The 25,395-nt window shown below is 34.1% G+C and overlaps 2 protein-coding genes and 2 long non-coding RNA genes across 11 annotated transcripts in view; 2 read left to right on the forward strand and 2 right to left on the reverse strand.

Moving 5' to 3' along the window:
* slc43a2b (solute carrier family 43 member 2b) overlaps window positions 1-3,487 on the reverse strand; it is a 19,877-nt gene extending 16,390 nt beyond the window's left edge. For both annotated transcript variants that reach the window (XM_009305270.5, NM_001008585.1), the window contains 2 exon segments: window positions 3,372-3,487; window positions 2,568-2,803 (listed from right to left, as the gene is read on the reverse strand). In XM_009305270.5, coding sequence (XP_009303545.2) covers window positions 2,568-2,727 — 160 coding nt within the window. In that variant the 5' untranslated portion in view covers window positions 2,728-2,803; window positions 3,372-3,487.
* LOC141376373 (uncharacterized) lies at window positions 3,488-8,050 on the forward strand. Its single transcript, XR_012386332.1, has 3 exons — window positions 3,488-3,640; window positions 6,122-6,168; window positions 6,259-8,050. It is a non-coding gene; the product is annotated as an uncharacterized lncRNA (long non-coding RNA).
* The window catches only part of hephl1b (hephaestin-like 1b), a 23,829-nt gene continuing 3,274 nt past the window's right edge, over window positions 4,841-25,395 (reverse strand). Inside the window, exons 2-19 of one of the 2 annotated variants that reach the window (XM_068223962.2) lie at window positions 23,441-23,685; window positions 21,480-21,692; window positions 19,968-20,165; window positions 19,552-19,806; window positions 18,609-18,780; window positions 18,378-18,517; window positions 18,153-18,284; window positions 16,523-16,728; window positions 16,263-16,407; window positions 13,478-13,690; window positions 11,058-11,265; window positions 10,840-10,979; window positions 10,637-10,765; window positions 10,336-10,442; window positions 9,170-9,389; window positions 8,815-8,954; window positions 8,564-8,726; window positions 4,841-6,130 (exon numbers count right to left, since the gene is read on the reverse strand). In XM_068223962.2, the coding sequence (XP_068080063.2) occupies window positions 6,054-6,130; window positions 8,564-8,726; window positions 8,815-8,954; window positions 9,170-9,389; window positions 10,336-10,442; window positions 10,637-10,765; window positions 10,840-10,979; window positions 11,058-11,265; window positions 13,478-13,690; window positions 16,263-16,407; window positions 16,523-16,728; window positions 18,153-18,284; window positions 18,378-18,517; window positions 18,609-18,780; window positions 19,552-19,806; window positions 19,968-20,165; window positions 21,480-21,692; window positions 23,441-23,685 (3,103 nt within the window). In that variant the 3' untranslated portion in view covers window positions 4,841-6,053. Of the gene's footprint in view, window positions 6,131-8,563; window positions 8,727-8,814; window positions 8,955-9,169; window positions 9,390-10,335; window positions 10,443-10,636; window positions 10,766-10,839; window positions 10,980-11,057; window positions 11,266-13,477; window positions 13,691-16,262; window positions 16,408-16,522; window positions 16,729-16,836; window positions 17,376-18,152; window positions 18,285-18,377; window positions 18,518-18,608; window positions 18,781-19,551; window positions 19,807-19,967; window positions 20,166-21,479; window positions 21,693-23,440; window positions 23,686-25,395 lie in introns of those variants that run through there. The other variant, XM_073914699.1, reaches the window with a different exon arrangement.
* Window positions 10,893-25,395, forward strand: part of LOC141376371 (uncharacterized) — a 19,960-nt gene continuing 5,457 nt past the window's right edge. Inside the window, exons 1-7 of one of the 6 annotated variants that reach the window (XR_012386330.1) lie at window positions 10,893-11,163; window positions 13,564-13,660; window positions 18,616-18,803; window positions 19,559-19,776; window positions 19,947-20,161; window positions 21,491-21,695; window positions 23,386-23,700. This is a non-coding gene — a long non-coding RNA (uncharacterized lncRNA). Of the gene's footprint in view, window positions 11,164-13,563; window positions 13,661-16,606; window positions 16,679-18,615; window positions 18,804-19,558; window positions 19,777-19,946; window positions 20,269-21,490; window positions 21,696-23,385; window positions 24,217-25,395 lie in introns of those variants that run through there. The other 5 variants (XR_012386326.1, XR_012386327.1, XR_012386325.1 and 2 more) reach the window with 5 other exon arrangements.

Raw genomic sequence — 25,395 nt, forward strand, 5'->3', positions numbered from 1 at the left:
ACCAATTTAATTGAATGCATAATTCCACTTTCTATATAAATGGTCAACACTGGACAAGCCCAAAATACTTTAGACCTCTTTAATACTTTTATGCAGCATCTTATGATTGGACGGTCGAAATGAATCTTAAGACTAAGTGTACTGTAAATACGGTCTGAGTAAAAATCTAAATTGGGAATTTTTTACATAAAAATCTTTAAATTAATCTAATAATCTGAATTGAAGCACTAACTCTGAACTAACACTGAACAAACATTCCTAAAAGAATTTGTAAAGATTAAACTAAATTAATTCAGAGATTTAGGTACTGATTGGGGAACAAGTGGGAGCCAAAACAAGGTGGGGTTGTTCTGTTCATTCACAGCTATTAGCTTGATGGCCAGATCTGATAAAAGGTACTGTAAGGAACAGATTGTGAATGAGCTACATGCACCTTACAAAGTGTCCCAAACCTAATTTCAAAGAAAGCGGGAATGTGATAAAGAACTGTTATCATGATTACTTCAAAGATTGCAGCTCAAATGCAAATTCTCAGCTCATGGACTAAACCACAAGAGTCCTCCTCATATGCTTCGCATCATTCAAAAATGGTCAAAGATGAAGAATGTGAATGCTGACAAATGACATTGTCCTTTGAGACTTATCTGTGGACTTTAAGAGTGCTGAGAACTGTCTTGTGCACAAATGATTCTCGCTGAGACAGATTTATTACATCACAATAATGTGACTGACCAAAAGGGCAGTCAATCAGCTGAGTGCTGTCAAAAAACAGGAACTATGACAGCAGCAAGAACTAATGACATAAGCACTTTCCCATGCAAAAGTGTCATGCCAAGCAGACAGACAGACACGTAAGATACCCACCACTCTGCCCAGAAGAAGTGGTATTCCTAGATCTACCCAAACGATAAGCCTCCTACAGTTTCCTTCACAAACAGCTCTTTTTCTTGTATTCTGCCCCTCCTTTGCCCCCTTTCTTCTTGTCTGCCTTGAAATTTCAAACCAGCTTTTGTGGTTAAATAGGTCTCAATGTCCCCATGTTCTATTAAATCAAGCCCAATGCTTTCAGAGAGAGAACAAGATAGCGATAAAAGGGCATCACCAGTCACAGTAAGACAAAAACATGTTCTTATGTGATGCTAATCAATACCAAAAACAATCAGTTCAATCAGTCGAGCCAATCAGTAGGTCTGAGGTTCTAACTGAGAAGGTAAACATCTAAAATAACACCAAACAGACTCTAGGCCTTCTCGATTTAAAGGTGCATTTGATTAGGTCAGGGCTCTTGTTAAAAACATTCAACATTCCAGTGTTTTAGCAACTGTGACTACCAGCTGATTTACTGAAAGTTTGTGGTGGTGTCTGTGGCTGTGAGGCTCCTGAGGGAAATCTTCACAAAAGTGTTTTGTTGTGAAGAGCAATCAGTTACACCACATTAAACGCTACTGTCAGAGACTTATTACTGAACAATACACATGGCTTTAAAAGTAGAATCCTACCAGTACTGTTAGATGGTCTTTATGGGCTTTTACGATAAGATTTGAAAGAATAGTTAAGTGGAATTTGCCAATTTGCATACTGACCAATAAACAAAGCATGATAGATAAAATCACAGGCTTGACTTGTGATCCCACTGTTCTTCAGTGACTATTCTAAGTTCCTACACAGGTTTCTTGACTTCTCATTGTTGATGTTGCATTGGTTCTTCAGAAAAGTGTATCATTTTATGCATTTGTGGTTCAGTGAAGAACCTTTAATAATCATTCTTTAAAAATCTTTAAGACCCTGTTTCTACTTGGTATCATTTTCAGTGATCAAATCACAAGTACTCAGCCAAGAGCTGTTACAATTTACACCTTGTGTTAGCATGTTAAAATGTCTCTTATATTTATGTTCAGATTTCATCTCACTGAGAGTACTGTTAAATGAACATATATTATGAGGCTTACTATCTTAGTAATGAGGAAAAAATGTTTGAATGGGTTAGATCACTCATTTAGTTTTAAATTAATATATTTTAGACACAATTTGAGAGCTCCCCAATCCTCCATAGACAGTAACAGTTCTGAGACATTTCAAGTTCAGAAAAATAACTACAAATATTGTCAAAATAGTCCATGTAACTTCAGTAGCACAACTGTAATTATATGAAACTCCAAAAACATGGTTGTTTGTCAAAAAATTGTAAATTATCTTCTAATTCATCTAATCAGAGTGCTCATTTACTATGAGCAATGTTTGGGTTTTTTGGTTTCTTTTCTGGACATTGATTGTCTCGGGACCATTGCTGTATGTGGAGGATAAATTAAGGGGCTCTATCGAAAATATCTTGATTTGTGTTCTGAAGATGAAAGAAAATCTCAAGGGATTGGAACAACAGGAGGGTGAATAATAAATAACAGAATTTTTATTTTTGGGTGAACTAACCCTTTAAGAAGTATTCACCCTGAGGTTATTTAGAATGTAAAATATTGTTCTTATCAGTGTAAATATATAAATATATCATTTTTACTTTGTTGTGGAATTTTTCTGTGGCATCAGATAAAATGGTAAAAAGTAACTCTTACCTAGATCTGTGCAGAGGTATGAATAAAAGCCCTCAGACTTCAGCATGATGAGTAAGGAACCCCAGCCCAGCAGCACGGCAGAGAACAGCAGATTTTCAATGATGGCTGTTACTGCCATCCACCAACGACGGGCAAACGCTGTGGCCAGAGTGGGTGCCATGGCTGCAAGGAGTAGGAAAGCAGGCAGTAGAGGAAAAGGGTGGTCGACTGAGTCTGGTGGAATCAAACCTCACAGTCTATGGAACAAAAAAAAGTAAATATATTGGAGGAATTTTATTGGAAAAAGCAGGTTAAAAGTTATTTAGAAATGTGCTGTAGAAAATAAAGACATTAATAATAGTATTAAAGCAAGCATGTGCTTTTGTTAAATTCTTGAGCTCTTAAGATGTGTCGATCCATTGAAACCACTTCACACTTTTTTTGGCATGAATTACACTTTTCAAAGTAAGTTTGTTTCCTTTGCAGATCAGAGCAATACTAGTTACTGGGAGGAGTCCCAAAACTACATAGTTCATATTATAGTAGACCCCACACATTGATCAGACATACTGTAAGATATAAAAGAGAGATTTATAAAAGCTATAGAACAAAAGGATATTAAGTTCTAAACTTATCTAGATTTATATCTGTTTGACATTTATCATTTATATCTTAGAGTTGCTTTTACATCAAATACACATGCATTTTAGGAAATTAGGAAATAACGTGATTAAATGTAAGAATAATATTCTTTGTCTTGAATTGAATATACTAACATTGCATTTAATGCATATTTGTAAAAATTAATACAAATAAAAAACAAACCTTTGAGAGACAGGCAAACAAGTTCTGTAGCCTTTTAGTGCAGAGTGGTGGACGCTTTGATGCCTTTGCTCTCTCTTCCCCTCTCTGTCCTCCTGCTGTCACCGGCACTTACTAAGAACTTCTTTTTGAGCGACTGTCTAATTTATAGCGGTTTCATGTGAGGAAAGCATCGGACCATTTCTATTGGCTGCTTTAGGAGGCTGAATTCATCCGTGAGCCAATCAGCTGCGAGTGTCAGGCTGCACTGAAAAATCACGGGCCGTCCACAGGTGAGCCTGCAGTTGTTTATCTGCGTTTGGAAAAACGAGTAAAATGGGTTTGATGCCCTGCAGGAAATAGTTTTTAGGTTACTCACCTCATTATCGAGGAACCCCTTTTATCATCAACGCTGAAATCAATTTTTTTTCGACAGAGTGTATTGATTATAATGTATTTCCTAAAATGTGTATTATACCTGGCAAAGCATTGACATCTGAAGATGTATGAAGATAAGTCTCTAAGAAAATACAGCTATGCAGGTAATTAGCTGAAACAAAATTGCTCTGCATTACTTGTTTGTAATTTTGTTTTTCTTTCTCTGTGAGGAATCAGGGGCAGCAAAAGTTAATCTGCTGAACTGCACAATTGTAGATAAGTCTGAAAAAAACAAGGCAGCAAACTGTGTCATCGTCAGAAATAAACAAAAACAGCTCGAAGTGTCTGGAAGGAGTGAGGCTAGGAAGTTACCTCATTGTTTAATTTATTAACTACAAGCTGAAGAAAAAATACCTTGCTTGACCCATTTTTCTGTCAAATTCATCTAAACCAGGTTAAGCTGGTCCCATGGAAATTATGAACACGTAATAGTTTTGGCCACAGAAATGTATCACGCTCACATTAAGTGACAGAAATGTTTTACAGATATATTTATATTGCTTTTTTTGTCGTAAACACGGCAGTTTTCAACAGTACAGGCTCTTGCAGATACCGGGTGTAAATCAGGTTGTTATTCTCGAAACACGTCGCCCTCGTGTTATAGAGATTGTGCGCGCTCGCGTGCGCGTTCTGGGGGACCTGCTCTGACAAGCGCAAAGCTGTGACTGGGTATTACTTTCAATCTACTTATAAACCTTATTACAAACATTTAAACATCATTTTTTTACAAACAACCGCTAAGACAGCTGCTCGCACGCTAGTCTGGTGTTTTCGATTAGGCTAAATCATTGCATGAAAGAATTTGATCACCCTAATCAGCAAAACTTGATATCACTGTCATATCAGTGTGACTGATGACTGATATCTGTCAGACACAAAAAAAAAAGTTAATTGTGTGTGTATGTATACACGCACACACATTTTGTTTTGTTATATTATATTATATTATATTATATTATATTATATTATACTATTCACCTAGTTTTTTTTTTCTTCCTTAAAACGAGTAATGATACATTTCAGGGTGTCAGTGAGGTTGTTTTTTTTAAATCAGCTTTGCATTCTTTCCCATTGTGAGCTAATGGCCTCTTTCACGTATGTGATCAATGCCTCTCACTTTATCACTGTGAAGAGTAAATGCTTGATCAGGGGGTTTTAGCCAGCTATCTTTGCAAAACAGCAGTTGTGATAAGAAATATAGGAACCATTCAAAGATGTTGACAATATTCTATGAAGTCACTTGAGGACGTAAAGTCAAATGTTTACTGACAAAGTTCATTTCTTTACATCATAATCCTCCGATTACTTGAAGTCTACGTGATGAAGTACAGTCATTTGAGAACTCCAAGCTCTAAGCTGAAAAAGAGCACATCAAACGAACCAAGAGGAACAAAAACAACTGCTCACCAAGTTACATAAGCTCCAATCAGCTCACACTTGTTTTTCACTTTAACACGTCCTCTGTGATTTCAGTTCCTTTTTTCAAACAGCCTTGAGAAATTCATGACTTTACCATTTTACATTCATAACTATCGAGGCAATCTTTATTTAAAGGACTTCAAATGAAATTGAAAGCAAATGCTTATTAACATATCTTTGCTCTGGTGGGATTTAAGGGAATTTCTCTCACTGGGTATTACAGTGAGTTTCACATTTCAATGCTGATAATTGTTTTATTTTGATATATAAATCAATAGCAAATCATCTCAAATCTACAAGCACTGTGAGTCTAAACAGATACTTAAATTGTAATTTCAGCACAAATACTAATTTTACAATAATGTTTAAAGTTTTAGGGGCAGTGTGATTTTGGAAAATATTTGTATTCAGTATGAGTTAAATTGATTAAAATTTACAACAAAAAGCATATTCGCTGCACAAAACATGTGCCAGAGTAGTTAGTGGTTCATTCTGCTGTGGTGACCCCTGAGCTAAGCTGAAAGAAATTTAATGAATAAACACAAAAAAATTGCAATGTTACATAAACTAATTCAAACAATTGCTTTTTTTTACTTCATTAAACAATCCTGGGGAAAAATGGTTTCCACAAAAATATTAAGCAGAACTGACACTAAAAACAAAACAAACAAACAAACAAAAAACTTTTAAATTGAAATTAATCATATTCCACAATACAGGTTTTACTGTATTTTTCTTAAACCTTGGTGATCATAAGAGGGGAGACAATCCTACTGGCCCTAAACTTTTGAACACTGCTTAAATATATTTGTTAAGAGTATTTAAGTACAGTATATGTCTACAGAAGGATCAATATATGAGTTTGAACATAAATGTTGTGATCAGCACACAAATGATGTTTAAATCTCTCCTCACAGAGTCACCACCTGAAAAATAAGAACCACAGACAGCAGATCAATAATCTGTGAGTAAACATCTGTAAATAATGGTATACCATTCCACTACAGGTCTCAACATGCACACCGTAATTTATTTTTTATTTTTATTTTTGTAGGTGTGGAAAAGTTTGAAATGCAGCGGTAGTAGTATTCTGTTAGCAAATCCTGCATCCCGAATTTAGTTGAATATACATTCTGCATGTTTTCCTCGCAACAAATTAAACAAACAAATAAATTAGCATTGAGAAAACAGCCGTTAAGAAAGCATGAATTCATTGTGATGTGGATTTTTGCACAAGCTCTGTAATTCGCCACTTCTGCATGTCCATCTCATGGCAATTTTTGGTAACTTTTTGATTTAGTGGCTAATTTGAACGAAATCATCCTCATTCTCATTCATACAATTTAGTATGATTTGCTCATCCCCCAATGATGGTTGGGTTTAGGGGTGGGCTTTGGTGATACTCCTCCTTTTAAAAATTGTACATTTTCATATACGACTGAATTTGTACAAATTAGCCACTAAACTGACAAAACAGAAAAATACTTTCCCTTGTGAGATCAGGCTGCCATGTCATGTTTATTTCTATAGAACTTTATACAGTAGATTATTTTATTGTAAGCAGCATTACAAGACTGAGCATGATAAATTAGTGTTGTTTCCAGTTTGAATTGCACTACAACTGTCTAAAAAGCAGCTTTAGAGTGTAGTGATGGCTGCTTTCGTACTGCTTCATGAAACTTTGAACCTGTTACAAATCTTTTGTTTCAAATCAATGATTCGGAGAATGCATCACATCAGCAAGCTCACATGATTTCTGTAAACGGGGCTTCATAATATCATAACTGTTTCGAAACATTTAAAAACTTAAATGGTGCTTTACATAATAAAATACCATATTCTATTTCATCATATTATTTTATTCTATGTACTGTCATAAAATCCACTAGAACGGGTCACTCAGATCGCCACCATGTGGCAAATCACAAAACAGGTTTCACTTGTACTTACCTGATCTCAGATAAGTTTTGCTAGCTTGTTGGAATAATATTAGCTAATAGTCTTTCGTGGGCCTGTTTAGCAGAGCCCACCATGGAACAAACAATATTTAAGCCTTGAAAATGTATGAAAGCAGGGATATTTTGCAGACACATACATATTATAGGATAAGCTATAGGTTAAACTTTTAATATAAAGTTTGCAATATGTTTAAAAATACTATTTTAAATGTATGATTTTGTTGCATTACATGATTATGACCAGAAGGTGTGCCTAGCATATGGAGTTTTGGTCACCGGTTAAAGCCTCGGCTGGGTCAGTTGGCATTTCTGTGCGGAGTTTGCACGTTTTCCCCTTGTTTGTGTGGGTTTCCTCCTGGTGCTCCGGTTTCCCCACTAATCCAAAGACTTTTGCTATAGGTGAATTAAATAAGCTAAATTAGCTGTAGTGTATTTGTGTAAATGCAAGAGTGTATGGGTGTTTCTCAGTGTTCGGTTGCGGCTGGAAGGACCTCTGCTGCGTAAAATATATGCTGGATAAGTTATCGGTTTATTCCACTTTGTCGACCACTGAATAATAACAGGACTAACCTGAAAAGAAAATGAATGAATGTTTTATATATATTTTTTCCCCATTACTACAACAGTGTAAGTTTTTACTTGCAGATATCTGACCTTGACAGACTTACAGTCACCACAGACCAATGGTTGTTTGGAAAGTTATGTATCTGCTGCATAGTGTTTCCAGGACTACAGATTTTTTTATCTACACAATTGGAAAATACAGTTGGACAAAAAATAGGAAGTTGCAGGTTGTGTTTTTTGAGGCTACTTTCATAACTTGTCATGATCTGTAAATGTTTCTTTCTCAGAAATGCATAATAAAAACGTAATAGTTTCTTAATGTTGATCCTGGAATACATATTTGACAACCCATAGTGTGTCACATATAAAATGAGCAGACCATTCATTACGTCCACATCTTAGAATGGTATATGAGGTGTTGTTTGGCGTACTGTACATCAGTATTTTAACACATATACTGTATCTACACTAATCTAGTAGTCACAAAATGTCAGAAAAGATATGGTAAACATTTCTCTTTGTGGGAATAAAAGTTGACTCTAATTGGAAAAGGGGGAGTAATTGGGCTACTTTTCAATCCTTTTGGAAGAGTTTTGAGCTGGATAGTTTTCTTGGATCTGGCAACCCTGCTTCCAAAGCAAACTTTTAGGCAAAATTTGCCCAACGTGTTCAAACTGCTAGAATTAACTCTAAGCTAATTTTGTTTTTATTTTTTTATGAACTCTAAACTATTACATTTCTCTCAAATTCTTAAAAAATTATTCTTTTTTTTGATTCACCGTTCAACTTTGATTCAGCTTATTTGAAACATATTGAGGCCTTATAGCTGTAGCTCACCTGATCGAGGTTTGATGATAAAAGTGGTGTCCATTCCACCAAGGATGTGGTGCGAGACATGACAGTGCAGAAGCCATGTTCCATTGACCTCTGCCACCATCTCTAATGTCTGAAATGACCCCGGAATCAGGTCATACACATCAGTACGGTGAGTATGATCTGTCTGGAAAAAGCAGTTTGAGCCATTCAGTTGGTTTAGTGTGTCTTTCATTGTGTATATTTGTGAATATAAGCAATGCTCATTGTTTCACCTTGTAGGTGAAGGTCTCAGCGTGAAAATGGACGGTGTGAATATCTGCTTCATTACCCATCCCAAACAAGTACCAGACCACTCTTTCCCCTACCACCATTTCCAGTCCCCGAAGATTTGCATAGACTTTTCCATTTATCCCTGACAGAAAACAGCAATGTTTGGTGTCATGAAAATAGTTATCTATCTTAAAATCTGCTTTTCTAAAACTGTGCTCTGATATGAAATAGAAAATAATAAATCTCCCTCCATTTATCCATCATCAAACAATGCCTCCTAGTGGTCACAAATTGACATTTCTTTTCCTATTACAGAAGAATGGATAGTTATTATAGATAACTATTGAAACCTCTCACCATACATCTTGTTGCTTTTCTGAAACTCGTCATCTCTTAGAAGAGGTTCTGAGCTGTTGTAGTAGGATTCAATGTTTTCTTCCAGGTACCAGGATTTGTTCTCGTCAAACACCATGAAAAGGAGAGCAAATTCTCTGTCCACATCAGTTCTCTGTCTATCCTGGTTCAGTGTTCCCTTCCTGCAGATCATTAATGGCCCAATCAGACCACTGGCTGTATCCTAAAAAGAAATCAATTAATAACAAGTGTAGTTGTTGTTCAGAGTAAATACTATTTTAATTTCATAGTGCGTATTATTATTATTATTATTATTTTTATTATTATTATTATTAATAGTATAAGTAGTAGTAGAATACCAAAAAAGTAGTAAATCAGGGGTATCCAAACTTGGTCCTGGAGGGCCGGTGTACTGGAGAGTTTAGCTCCAAACATAATCAAACACACCTGAACCAGCTAATCAAGCTCTTATTAGATATAAATGAATAATTGACAATAGTATTGTCTGTGCATCATATATGATTAAAATAATATTTATTTATATATATATATATAATACTTATAACATTTATTTTATTAGTAGCAGTAGTAGTAGTAGTAGTAGTAGCAGCAGTAGTAGTAGTAGTGATATTAATGGTATAAGTAGTAGTAGAATACCAAAATAGTAGTAGTAAATGAATAAACGACAGTAGTATTGTAATTGCATCATATTTGATTATAATAATATTTATAAAAGATACTAATAACTATTATTATTATTATTATTATTATTATCATTATTTTATTAATAGCACACAAACCATCAAAAGCCAAAAACTAAAGTATAGCAATAATATTAATATAAAATTATTATTAAAATTTAGAGGTAATATCTTTTTCTTTCTTTAAAATACAATTTAAACATTTATATTTTTTGAAGTTACAATATTAATATATTAAAACTGTTTAAATGTAATAAATTTTTCTTGAATAAATTAATATTAATAATTGTTATTTCTATTATTTACATATTACAACAAATATTATTTTATTTTAAATGTCTGACTAAAAGTGGCATAAATTGTAATTATTAATAATATTATTAATTTAAATTAAATTGTAATATTATGATTATTATTATCCACTGTAAGAAATTAAATCTCTTTAGTTTCCAATACTAAGAGCTTTACCTTAACAAAGTCCACAGCTGAGCAGTAGGCAAAAGCAATGCAGTTTGGATCAGACACGCCTGGACCGGATTTCTCCGGAATGATCCACTGGTACTGAGTCATATTACCTGCAGTAAACAGTTTCATTTGTGTTTGCTAGAAAACAACATTCTATGTCACATAGTGAGGAAAACCTAGTAAATGTTTGACTAAAAGACAGATTAAGGTTTTAAAAAAGCCTCATTATTAATCCCTGAAATAACTTTTTTGTACATTTCGCAGGTGGTGCTTTACAAATGGTGGATGTTTCTTCTTCCTCTACCTGGCATGACGGCCTCAGGTTTTGAAGTAAAAGATCTGACTCCATGTGCTTGTATCGAGTAAGCATGACTAGCTTTATTCATGAACGTGATCAACAAAACCTGGCCAACTTCAGCTCTGATCATAGGCCCTATAAAATACACACAGGTTATCATTTGTGCATTCAAATGAAGAAAATATTGTAAATTATTATAACTGAGTCACCTAAAATCTCCAAGTGTGTCTCTTGAGGCTCTCTTTCTATTCTTGTCCTGAAGGTGGCGTCAGTGTATTCTCGATAAACTACTTTCTTATACTTGGAGCCCAGTTTGTTTCCTCCTGTTCCTACAAATAGACTGCCAGGACTGAGACAAAAATGTGGTTTCAGAAGCCATTCAAACACTGCAATACCAACAAACGCTGCATGTAGCACATGGACCTGCCTTTCATCCTCCGTTGTGTTGAAGTTCTGCAGTTCCCATGTGCGATCAGGCGAATAGTCCCACTCCAGCTCTTCAGCACTGATGAAATACTCCACTGTCTCAGATGGTGAGACTGAGGGCTCTTCATATCTTGGTCCTGTCACTTCATACAGTTGTCTCATCCCACTATCATAGTGATCCCACACTAGGCAGCTCAGCTCAAATACACCTGTAGTCACAGAAAAGACACACTAGCTTATCATGTAGCAGGTTAGGAATTATATTTTGATTTATTGATTGATTGATCAATTCATTTATTGATTCATCCATTTATTAATTTATTGATTAAAAGAAGTGTTACATTTATTAAAATGGCTAAAATATTTAAAAATCAGTTTGGTTTTGTGATGGTTAAGTTGAATCATTTTTCCAGTCATTACAGTCACATGATCCTTCAGAAATCATTATTATTATCATGAGTTATTATTTTTGATCACTTATTTATTTATTTATTTTTTGGTTATCAGTAATTTTACATTTATTATTTATTATCTTCCTTTTTTAATTAAATATGTATTTTATTTATTTTACTTTTTTATAATAATTTTCACTAAAGGACTGGAGCATACTGTAATAAAAAATAAATAAATAAATAGAATATAATACAGGCTGCACGGTGGAACAGTGAGTAGCACGTTCGCCTCACAGCAAGAAGGTTGCTGGTTCAAGCCTCGGCTGGGTCGGTTGGCGTTTCTGTGTGGAGTTTGCATGTTCTCCTCATGTTTGCGTGGGTTTCCTCCGGGTGCTCCGGTTTCCCCCACAAGTCCAAAGACATGGGGTACAGGTAAATTAGGTAGGCTAAATTGTCCATAGTGTATGCATGCAAATGAGTGTGTGTGGATGTTTTCCAGTGATGGGTTGCGGCTGGAAGGGCATCCGCTGCGTAAAACATGTGCTGGATAAGTTGGCAGTTCATTATGCTGGGGCAATCCCAGATTAATAAAGCTACTAAGCTAAAAAGAAAATGAATGAATGAATATAAGTAATACAGAAATAAATTGGAAAATAAATAAAAAACATTATTTTAAACACATTTTCTTTTAAATTATATAAATTTTTTAATGTTTTATTTTTTTGTTAATTTGGCCTTGGTGAACATAAAATACATTTTTGTTGTACTTTTAAACTTTTATATAAAACCGATCACAAGAACCTTCTCTCAAATACATTAAATATGTATTTAGTAAAAACAAAACAAAGAAAAGTAAAGAATGGAAGTGTAAAGCGACATTGATTGGCCATTTATTTATTTGTCAGCATTTTTATTAGTTTGAAATATAAAAAAATTTAATATGACCCCTTATTCTTTTTTATACAGCAGTTCTGTCTGGTTCTCAAATCTGATTGGCTTATAGCCGTGTGATTTTCTGCAATATGAGGACTCATACAGCCTATTCACCCTTGTGTATTACTCCACCCACATGGAATGAAAGCAAATCAATAGACTCACTACAGTTTGATGAATATTGCAGCCGTTGGACAACATCATGTACTTATTAGGCGAGAGTGTAGTTGTTAAGATGGTTACAGAGACTTCATAATACATCCTTAAGGGAAGAAAAACGCAGCGCAAAATTTCAAATAACAGCTGATCAAATCATTATAAAACTGGTAAGTGACAGTTGTGGTAAGTTGATCTCTCTCTTTTGTATGCTGTAGTGCTGTATTTATACCATAGTAATCTGGTAGCATTTGCTTTGCTTTGCCTTTGTCAGGTTAATCATTGTGATCTCGCGATTGCAACTGAGAAATACTGGGAAATCTCTGTAGATTGATGGCATTTCATGCCGTTCAGCCTTATAATCTTAAAATTTCAGCAAAATAACAGTTTTTGTCATCACTTTAGACATAACGCTAGAGAATCATTCAAACACTAGCTCTAAAATGACGTTGGTGACGTATCAACGGTTTCTGCTGTACTGATGTCAACTGCAGATGTGAATGAATGGCTGAAAAAAGTAGGTTCTCATACAAAAAAAGTTTTTAGATACTCTGTGTTTGATTTTCTTTTTTATATACATGATTATGCTGTCGAACTGTTGTGTAACCCAATATCACATGAGTAGCACTGGAATATGGCTGTATATCGTCACTGGTGGGACACACATGCCACCAGTGCTAATATACGGCCCTACCACACTGCTAATCGTGTGATATTGCGCATATATACAGTGTTTAATAAGTACAGCCAGAATCATTTTATTTTCACAAAGTTATCTGAAACATTAAAATAGACACTCTTTTGCAGTAAATTATTTACAATGTATTTAAAATCACTTTACATTTTAGTGCAAACACCAAACCAATGTCTTGCCATTTGCATTAATTTATGCAATTTTCAGGAATAGCATGGAATGGGAACGTATGGAACTGATACTGACCACTGACATCTGGTTGCATGAAAACAGTGACTGCAGTGTGTGGAAACAGGCTCAGAGTGTCATGTGTTGTGCCCTGTTTCTCGAAGGTGTTGCCTTGGAAGTAAATGCCATGAATGTCCATCTCTGTGCCAAGTCCTAAAAGATGCCATCTGACCCTGGACCCCTTATTCATCTCAAGGCCAGGTAGGTTCCCATACATGAAGCCATTCACAGCTGCATTACACAAAAAAAGGGTTTAGATTGGTCTAAAACATTCAAATGACTTTAAATTTACATTTCACCCCTGATAAACTTTCTTTAAAGCCAAAAATATGCTTCATTTGTCTGTTTGTTGCTATTCCCGTGGGAGAACTAAGTATTTTGCACATGTGCCTCCAATAGATGCATTTGGGCTGTTGAATTTAACAAGTGCTCGAAGAGGAAATTTGAAAATGGCAATTAAAAAATAATAAAAGATGAATGTGTGTGCAGGGAATTAAAATGGAATTTGCACGCACAGAGCACAGTGCGATAAAGTCAGCCAAATTGCCAACAAACTTTCATGCAAAATGTGAAATGACTCATGATTCATGCCTGCACGCAAGGTGGCACAGACCACAACAGTATATTTTTTTGGAAATCTGCTAACTACAGAATTCATTCTGCTCTTTTTCCCTTTCATGTGAAAAAGTTTGGACATCTTATAACATTATACATTTTCGACATATAATATCTGATCTTTGGCAGTTCTTAATATTTAAAAAATAAAACCTTAGATGATAACAACACATAATATTAACAAAAAATTAGTCAGGCACTGCTAATCAAATGGCTCAACTGGGAAGAGGGGTCTGGATGCAGACCTGGTGCATTGCAATCCGAGCTGCATCCAATGCTTTTTAATGGGCTCACCCAACCCCACCCCTCACAGTGACGTCACTCGCTCCATTTGAGTACATTGTGTCTGACATTGCAGCGCTGAGTGATGCAATCTCAGCTTGCATCATAAAAGCTGCATCCAGATACTATTGTAACTGGGTGACATTCTTTTCCTCTTCATATGTACCAGACACCTTCCTTTACCCCATATTTCTTGAAAACATTGTGCAATTTAGTGTTCTCTGCATATATAAAGCTTATTATTCCAAACATAGAAAAAAATCAAGGGGCTGCAATAGTCCAGTCAAAGTCCAGACCTCATTCTGACTGAAAAGCTGTGGTGAGAGCTGTGCTAAAAAACTCCAAAACTCCTCCGGAATAATCTTAGATACTTGATCTGAGTAATTCACCTAATAGAGGATCTGCAGGCATCTGAATCTGTCCGAAGTTTGTCACTCTTTTTTGTTAATTAAATCTTACAAATCTTAACCTATCTTACAAATTTTAGGACCTGTCTAGGACCATAACGTTTCTTATTATGTACTGAAACCGCAAGCTACAGAATTCTATTGAGGTGTTCTAACTTTTCTAACATGACTGTTTGTATCTCGTCACTTTTAATATTCTTTCTTCTCAGACTTCAAACATTACAAATACTTGACACCGGTTTTCAAACCTGCTTATGTGCTACAGCTCCATTAGATTTTAAAGCTTGAATCTAACTGGGCAGCCCATTTCATCATTGGGCAAAAGGGGAAAATCAACACACTGGTCATAAAAAGAAAAAAACCTTGCTTGGTAATAATGTGATTGATCGACCCTGTTGTGGAAAACTTCATAGGGATTTATGAAACATCTGACATTTGCGTCATTTAATGAGAGGGGTCTGGATGCAGACCTGGTGCAGTGCAATCTGAGCTGCAGCCAATGCTTTTTAATGGACTCACCTAACCCCACCCCTAACCCTACCCCTCACAGTGATGTCACTTTCTCCATTTGAGTGCATTGTGTCTGACATCGAGTGATGCAATCTCAGCTTGCATCATAAAGGCTGCATCCAGATACTATAGCATTTAATCATGCTCTGCTTAAAAAGTCTTTATCCTCAGATGTCATGGCTCAAGGCCACTTATGGACTGCAGGCTGAATATCTAATTCACACAAAATACAAAATGTTTGCAGCTGATATGAATTCAGGCTTCCTATTAGACATATTCAATGTTTGCGTTTTTAGCATTTTGCTTGGAAGAAAGTATATTGAAGAAAGTAAATGTGTTTAAATCTGTAATAATGTTTTTGATCAGCTGGATTTACAAAAAGTTTGTATAGCTTATGGCATCCTTTAAAACTCATCCAAGAGATTTACTCTCCAATTGTTTATTTTACGGACATTGGTGTTGCATTTTCACACCCCTAATCGTCATATTAAAAAACTTTGATCTGTTGGCTTACATGACCTCTAGTGGTCTTTGGCTAGTGAATGCTGCACTGGAGTCCACAACCTTTGGTATAAGTCTGAAGGTCTGATTAATGAGACTGTGATGTAAAGGTCATCAGTTTCTTAAACCCTCAAAAGTTTTTCAAATTTAGATATTTAAAAAAATATATATTTATATGTACATTTATACTTTACTATACTTTGCATTATATTATCTTTGCATTCAATTATAAAAAAATTAGTAAACCCTTTTGCGAGTGTTTTAATGCAGTGTCTGTCGGTGGAACAGTAAATTTAACATTGTTCTCTCTCCTGGCTGCCGTTATTAGTCTCATGCAATTTTCCCCTTTTCTGAAAGTCATTAACACTATCGTGGAGCTTTTCTTTTGTTATTTGAGCTAACTGAATTAAAACAATTATTTGTGGTACTCTCCTATCCCCAGGGCTGAAACGTGAAATGTGAAAAGGGTCTTTGGTGTGTGTAAATACCATGCATTTTATTGCTCTCCTGAAAGTCCAGATTTTCTGGGTCTGACTCATTGGTGCCAAAGGTTTCAATGTTCTGATCCAAGTACCAGCTGAGGTTTTCATTGAACACAGTAAAAAGCAGGAAAAACTCATGATCCACCTCTTTCTGTTGGAAAATCAAATCACATATGAAAATAAATATTTAGCTTTATTTGCATATGTTAATATCACCATTCAATGGCTAATGTAGCAGCTAGTTTTAAATATTTGCCTCATTTTACCTGAGTGCCACTGGATGTCAGCGCATCTTTCTTACACACCAGCAGGGGGCCTGCGAGGCCAGAGTTAGTGTCTCTGACTGCATTACTGGAGGAAAAGTACAGGTAGGAAATACAGGGAGGGTCACTTTCAGACGGTCCTTCCCTCAACTTCCACATGTAGGTGAACGTTTCACCTGGCTGAACTTCATATCCTTTTCTCTTTATACCTACAACATTAGAAGACATGTATTACTCGGGAAAAACTAAAAAAAAAAAAGACTATTGACTGAGTTTGCATGTGTTGAGCTCCTGTGTTCACTATGAAATGGGCATACTTTGAAACACTGCAGAGAAGATGCTCAAGGCTTTCCACTGTAGACAAATGAAGCCCAAACAGATATGGCTAATGTGAAATTTTAAACGGTGATGCCAATTATGTCAATTTGAGTCTGTGCGGTAGTAATCGTGGAGGGTGAACACAAAAACGAAGTCACTCTCAGTTTTCATAGCATTATTAGACATATGTAAGCATAAATATATAGAAGCAACTTTATAACTCAGAATTCTAACTTTATTACTTAACATTCTGACTTTATAACTCTAAATTGTGACTTTAAAACTCGGAATTCTGACTTTATTACTCTGAATTCTGACATTATAACTCTGAATTCTGACTTTATTACTCTGAATTCCGACTTTATTGCTTTTAATTGAATGAATTCCGACTTTAAAACTCTAAATTCTGACTTACTCTGAATTGCGACTTTATATCTTGGAATTCTGTATTTATAACTTGTAATTCTGACCTCATTACTTTAAATTGCGACTTTATTACTTGGAGTTCTGATTTATCAACTCGAAATTCTGACTTCATATCTCTGAATTCTGACTTTATTGCTCTGAATTCTGACTTTATTGCTCTAAATTGTGACTATAACTCTGAATTCTGACTTTTAAACTCAGAGATCTGACTTTATTACTCGGAATTGCGACTATAACTTGTAATTCTGATTTTTCAACTCAGAATTCTGACTTTATAACTCTGAATTCTGATTTATTACTCTAAAATATGACCGTGGTTTTAAATTCTGACATTTTAAATCTGAAATCGGACATTATGTCTTAAAATTGACTTTATAACTCGGAATTCTGACTATATATTTCGGAATTGTGACTTTATTACTCGGAATTCTAACTTTATAACTCAAATTTCAGACTACTACTCTGAATTGCGATGTTATAACTCAGAATTCTTACTTTATTACTCTGAATTGCGACTTTAAAACTCGGAATTCTGACTTTTTAACTTGGAATTGCGACATTACAACTCTAAATTCTGATATTATCACTCAGAGTTCTGACTTTATTTCTCAAAATTTGGATTTTATAGCTCAGAATTCTGACTTTATATATATTAATTCTGTAATATATATATATATATATATATATATATATATATATATATATATATATATATATATATATATATATATATATATATATATTAGTGAATAATATTAATATATATATATATATATTAGTCAAAATGTTTGGCTTCTTTATTAATATTTTTCTTTTAACATATGGGTAAAAAAAAAAAAAAAATAAGCATACCCTGATCTTTAGCCTGATGGTGTAAAATAAATCTCACCATCTTGATAAAATACTCCCTCGAAGGGTTTGTCGTACTGGAGTCCATGAGGCTGGATACTGTAGTTTCTGTCAGCTTTATTCAGGAACATCACCTGAAGTGTATCTCCAACCTCTGCCCTCAGTACTGGACCTACAGGCACCATGATGGTAGTGCAAACCAGACTTATAAAACACTTTCTTGCAAATGCTGATAATATTATTGTTATTGCAATGATCCACTTACCCAGAATGCCTAGATGAGTCTGAGCACTGGTTTGCTTTCTCTTTAAGGTGAAAGTCTTATCTGTATATTCTCTGTATATCACCTTCCAGTACTTTCCACCAATTCGGCTATTATTGGTCCCAAAGAAAACCTCTGAAAAGCTATGGATGAATAAAGAATAGAAATAAACGTACACTTTCATACATTTGTAGTGCATATAATGCGAATGTGAATTATAATCAAATATACTACCTTCCAGGATCGATTAGAGACTCCTTGGTCACTTGGTTCATCCCTGATGGTCCGTAATCCCACTGAACCTTCTCAGCAGCAATGAAATACTTCCTGATCTTCCCACTGAGAGGAGCCGTGGAGCTCGCCTCATCACTGCAGGACGACACATTGAACAGTGCCTGCATACCAGCTATTGAAGACAATAAGCAAAAGGTATCTGCAATGATTTTTTAAAAACATTTATTTAAATGAAATAACAGAATACTACAGACAAATAAAAACAGATTAAAATGAATAGTAAACATCGGATCAAAATAAAAAAGTAAATGCGCACTGTAAAATTAAAATATGCAGTATTAGACACATTAATATAGTAAACTTCATGGAAACCGCATGTTGTATATTACAAAGACATTATTGTCTACTATTAGTATTGTCTACTATCAGTATACTATTGTATTTGGGTGTCCTTAAATATATTACATTATCAAAATAACATTTTATTTGGACAGTATTTAGATTGGTTATTTTAAGATTTATTTTTTTTACTTTATTATATCATATTCTTAAACATTAATTATTTACTTTTTAAAACAATTTACTTTAATTCAATCTTCATCATTTACAAAATACAAACATCATTTAAAATCATATTTTATGTATTCATGTATCTTTCAATACAATTTATATTGCAATATTTCACTTAATTGTTTACTTGTTCTTATTATTGTTATTATTATTATAAATTTATAGTATATATGCACAGTATATTGTACTCTTATACAGTAATTATTCATTCACTTTTTAAAATTTATAATATAGAGTCTTTATTAATATTTATATTTAGTTTCAATTAAAACCCTTAGTCTGCTGCTGTCAAAAAGCCAGCCAGCATGCTAATTACAGGAAGGAACTTATGATATTGTTGTATCATCCAAAAACATGCTTCCTTAAATTTTACCTTGTAGATGATCATTGACCTGGCAGTTTAACAGCCACGTCCCTATTGTGGCAGGAATCATGTCTGCAGTGGCAAAAGTGGCAGAAAACAGACTCATGACATCCACACGGTGCCCGCGGTCCAGAAGTGTGTGCCCGTGGAAATGAACAGAGTGAATGTCGATCTCATTGCCCATGCCAAAGAGATGCAGAGCAACTGTGCGGTTTTGACAAAACTCAATCCCCGGTAGGTTTCCATACACATATCCATTAATGGCTGAAAAATGAAGAACATTTACTTAATGACTTAAACTGCTATCTTGGTTTATGAATTTTTCAACGAACTTTTTAAATGAACAAAGAACTGCTCTTTTATTTTATTTATTTTTATTTTTTAAAAACATTTTAATTTTATAGATTGAGTTTTGATATACGTACCGTGCATCAAATTGGATTCTTGGAAGTCTTCACTTGCAGGATCCACACCATCTGGGTCGGAGCAGAAGCTCTGGATGTTCTCTTTTAGATACCAGCTGATGTTCTCATCCACCACACTGAACATGAGGATGAGATCCTGGTCCACATCCTCACGATGAGCGTGGTGCTGATCGGAAGTGGACGTCTCACACAGGGTTCCTGATTGAGTTTCAGATGATGTCACATTCAATAGAATTTTACCTCATAAAGACGTTTACCACACTGTAAAACCCAACAGTCAACTTTACCAAATGAAGTCAGTGTAAATACTCAAAATTTACTGAATGTTAATTCTGCTCATTTGAAAAGATTTTTGAACACAGTAATGAGTTAATTAAATACCTCAATACTTCAACTTAAACAGAGTAAGTCCACAGTAATCGTATAGATTAGTTTTTTAACTCAAATGGTTTTTAGCAATCGGTTTCCTCAAACGGTTTGAGTTGCCTTAACTTATTACGTTTTAGAGTAGTCAGTTGGTTTGAGTTCTCTTCATTTATTGGGTTTTACTGTGCTCAAATTGCTTCATTTACTCAAATAGATTAAGTTCACAGTACTCATTAGGATTAGTTTTAGAACTTAAATGGTTTGTTGCAATCGGTTTTCTCAAATGGTTTGAGAAATGGTTTTGTTTTGGGGTTTTACAGTGCAGGCAACAAGGCAAATTAATTTAAGGAAATATTTTAAATACAATTATTTAAATTGAATAACCATAAAAACACTGCTATTATTAGTTATTTGTTGTAATAAGTGTTTTTAATATTATTACAGTATTGAAATGTAAATAAATAAATAAATTACTAGATAAATAGAAGTTTGAAGTTAAATGAAATTAGACAAATTAATTACAATTATACTTGTAAAGTTATTTTGACTTAAACTATGCCAAAATAATTACGCCAAATAATACAAATCCTTTTCTGGAATGTCTTAATATATGATATTCTTTGAGAAATATGTTTCTTATTTCTAAAACATTGCAATTAGGGAAACATTAAAGAGGACAGAGTACAATAATGTTAATATTCATCAGTTGTAGTTTATTGCGCTATTAAAAATGAACTATTCAATTAGAAAACAAACTGCAATTTCAAGGCTATTTAATTTCCATAACTGGATTGCAATGCTAACATAATATATGTTTAAATGTAATCTATTGTACAGTTTAAAAAAATATCAACAACAATTTAACAATTATTTAAAAACATACATAGCCCATTTAGGCAGAAACATAAAGATGAAATATTTATTTTCTAACTGTAGTATTATTACACATATACAATTTCAGTAGCACATTGAATTAAGCATAAAATTGGATAGAAAGATTAAAATGTATTTTGATGTGCAATTCACTCTAATAATCATAGATTTATTCACAACTTAAAAATATATTTATTATTTTATAGTGTAATTGACCTTTATCTAACATACTGTATACGTCTGGTAGCAGTCAGAATGTCTGCTGAAATTTACCTTTCTTGCAGGTGAGAAGAGCTCCAATAAGGCCAGAGGAGATGTCCTGTGAAGCACTGACGTGTGAATGGTAGGCCCATGTCAGGCAGTTTGGGTCATCCTTCTGAGGGGCAGATTCTGCTTTCACAATCCAGGTGTAGGTGTAGTTTCCCCCTGGAGGAACACCGTCATCTTGCTTCAGACTGTCTGAGGTTCCGTCTGGATACAACGCACCTGGTAGAGACAACATTACATTACAGGAGAAAAAAAAACTCCGCAAAATAAAACATTGAATTGTGACAGAATTATTGTGACTACATTATTCAAAATAAAATATCATGTCTTTATTTTTCATCTCATAATTGTGACAATTCAAAATTTGATTTAAATTCAGAATTGCAAGAAAAAAGGAATAATTGTCAGTTTATGTCTTAGAATTCAAAGAAAAAAAATCTAAATTAAAAATGTGAAAAAGTCTGAATTGCGAGACCTCTTATGATAGACTCAGAATTGCAAGATATAACTTACTGTGGAAAAAAAAAATTAAGTATAGACTCAGAATGCTGAGATGCAACAAACAATTGCGAGAAAAAAAAATTCTAAAGCTAAAAAATGGCAATAAATAATCATACATGTATATACAGTATGCTGAAGATTATAATACTTCAAAACTTAATCAGATCTTCTCTCGTTACAAATTCCTAATTGGGTTCAGGTCAAGGCTATGACTAGGCCCCTCCAGAGTGCGGAATGTTAATGATGTTATCCCTGAACCATTGCTCGACCACTCCTGCAGTATTCTTTTGGTCATTGTCATTATTTGGTTGTAGTGAGACCTTTTATGTGTGATTGGGAACAGGGTCTGATTAATTTTAAACAAGCTCAAAATGGCACATTTCGTCTTATTTATTGATATGAAAATAAGATTTAGCCAATATGATCTTTGTAACGTAATAAAAAAAACTAAATGGCAATATGTAAATTAAGATGCAATTGTAAAAAAAGTTGCAGTTCCAAAAAAATCTAAATTGTGATATTGTAAAATTAATCACGTAAGATTAAATAAATCCTGTGAGATTAATCATTTAATTAATCATGTAATTAAATGACAAACAGGTTACAGTTCAGAGAACAAAGTTAGAAATGTGAGCTTAGGCTTGAAAGGTACAATAGTCAAATTAGCACATTCGCCTCACAGCAAGAAGGTCGCTGGTTCGATCCTCGGCTCAGTTGGCGTTTCTGTGTGGAGTTTGCATGTTCTCCCTGGGTTTCCTCCGGGTGCTCCGGTTTCCCCCACAGTCCAAAGACATGCGGTACAGGTCAATTGGGTAGGCTAAATTGTCCGTAGTGTATGAGTGTGTGTGTGTGTATTTGTGGATGTTTCCCAGAGATGGGTTGCGGCTGGAAGGGCATCCGCTGCGTAAAAACTTGCTGGATAAGTTGGCGGTTCATTCCACTGTGGCGACCCCAGATTAATAAAGGGACTAAGCCGACAAGAAAATGAATGAATGACAATAGTCAAATTTAGAATTGTAAGGCTGTAAGAAGTGCGCAATTGTGATAAATATAATTGCAGTTCTGGCAAAAAGGGCATCAGAATTCTGATACACATAATCATGAACTGTTAATTTTAAATATTCAGAAAAAAACATATCTGTTTATATCTTGCTATTGAGACAGATATTTTTAACAAGTCAAAAGAGTGAGATCACCTAAACACCCATCTTGAGAAATAAAGCTCCAAATCTGATTTTAAAAAGTCAAAACTGAAAAAATGCAAACAGTAAATTACGATAAATGAACTCAAGCTTTTGAGAACTAAAGCAATAGAAAAATATACACAGTATTGTGATAAAATTGTCAGAAACAACTCAAAATTAAGAAAAAACGCCATCACAATCATCTTTCTATTATGTTCTATCCCAAGGTAGGAATGGAAATGATCAACAAGAAGGAGTGATTGAGACCGAAAGAGGCTTTACCTTCTGAGTCTTTGGCATAGAAGACGCCATGTGGATGCATGGAGTAACGTCTGGAGCCAAAGTTCTTCATGTGCACTATGATAACATCCTGCTCCTCAGCCCTCATGACGGGCCCCAGGTAACCCAGCCAGGGGGGTTTGGGGACCTCCTGAGAGTAAGAAGAATCTGTGTACTGCCTGTAAATTGCCTTTTTATACACACTGCCAATCCGCCGAGCCCCACGTTGCAGAAATACTGATGCCTGCCTGAGGAAAAAGAAAGTAAGTAGAGTTTTCTGAAGAATTATTAGCTTAAACGGGTAATTGTCTTCCATAATTGAGTGCATTTGATAAATACACTCAATATATTGAATGCATTCAATTTAGGCAAATATTTGGAGGAACATAAATAGACATTGAATTATAGCTTAATATTATATATATAAAAAAAATGAGTAGCTAACATTTAATAAAAATGTATTATGTTATGTGTTACACTCTTTATTTGTACTATGTAATATGAAATCTTTTTTTTTTTTGGTTTCTATAACATTTAATTAATGTTTTAGCGTGAATATTTTTTCTTGTTCAAATTAAGCATACAAGGCTCTGCTAAATATTTTGTCCAGTGCAGCTGTTAATTTTATGTAATTAATATGAATTATATGCATTATATGAATAATTGAATACCATTGTAATTATTGAATACCATTGTTAATGTTATATTATATGCTCCATGAAATAGTATTTGCCCTTCAAGGCTTTATATCAAAGAAGCAAGGGAGTTTAATAAACACTAAAAAATATTTCATTGGTTGACTCTGATTTTGTGTTTCTTTCTGGTCTTTCCCACTGTCAATGGAGCAAAGTGGCGAAATGACAAAGATAGCTGATCCTGATTGGCCCTCGTCTGTGCATTTAAAATGCTAATTGGCTCACAGAAAGAACCTTATAGAGCCAAGCTAGAGTTTGACTTTGTAGATAAAACCTTTTTTGTTTGTTTTTTAAATAAAAACTCTTAAAATGCAAACAACTTATAAAAAAATCACATAATGTAAATATGTTGTCATTTATTAAAAATATGTAAATAACTCACAAAAATGACAGATAGAACTTTATAATTCTTAAGTGACAATACTGTATTATACATAAAATATACAAAAACATACAATACTATCATAGATGTAATTACAATGGTATAACAATGTTATAGCAATGTTAATACTATGGTATAAAAAAGTAGTAAATACTATGTTATTACATTGCTATAACAATGTAGTTACAATGTAAAAACAGTATAGTAATTTCTATGTCATTACAATGTTATAACAATGTAAGTAAAATGTTTTACCGATATAGAAATGGCAATATTGTTACATTTTTATAACAATGTGATTATGTTATAACAATTTAGCAATTACATCCAAAATAATAGTTTGTAATTACATATGTACTGTGTATTTTTCCATATAAATGCACAAATACAGTACTTGAAATATACAAAGAAACATGTTATAACAATTTAATTACAATGGTATAACAGTATTGTTATTACAATGTTTTAATTTTATAACAATGCAACTACAATGTTAACACATAGTAATTACATCAAAATTATACACCAAAATAATAGCTTGTAATTACTTGTACTATATAAATTTACATATAAATATACACAAATACAGTACTTGAAATATACAAAGAAACATGTTTATAAATGGATATAATTACAATGTAACAAGGCCCTCATGTGTGCATTCGAAATGCTCATTGGCTCTTCATGCGGGTAGATTTCAGCTTTGGCGAGTTAGACAGTCACTCCCCCTAGCCACTTTGGCTGATTAAAAATAATTTTTAAATTGTGGTTTGCTTAAAACCAGGGTTCGACTATAAGAGGGACCCAATATGCGTGTGAATGTGATCTTAGAATGGAGAAACAGCACGACTAACAAAAAAATTGCATTGGCGCGAGCAGAA

This window comes from Danio rerio, chromosome 10, assembly GCF_049306965.1.
Source record: "Danio rerio strain Tuebingen ecotype United States chromosome 10, GRCz12tu, whole genome shotgun sequence".
Lineage (NCBI taxonomy): Eukaryota > Metazoa > Chordata > Actinopteri > Cypriniformes > Danionidae > Danio > Danio rerio.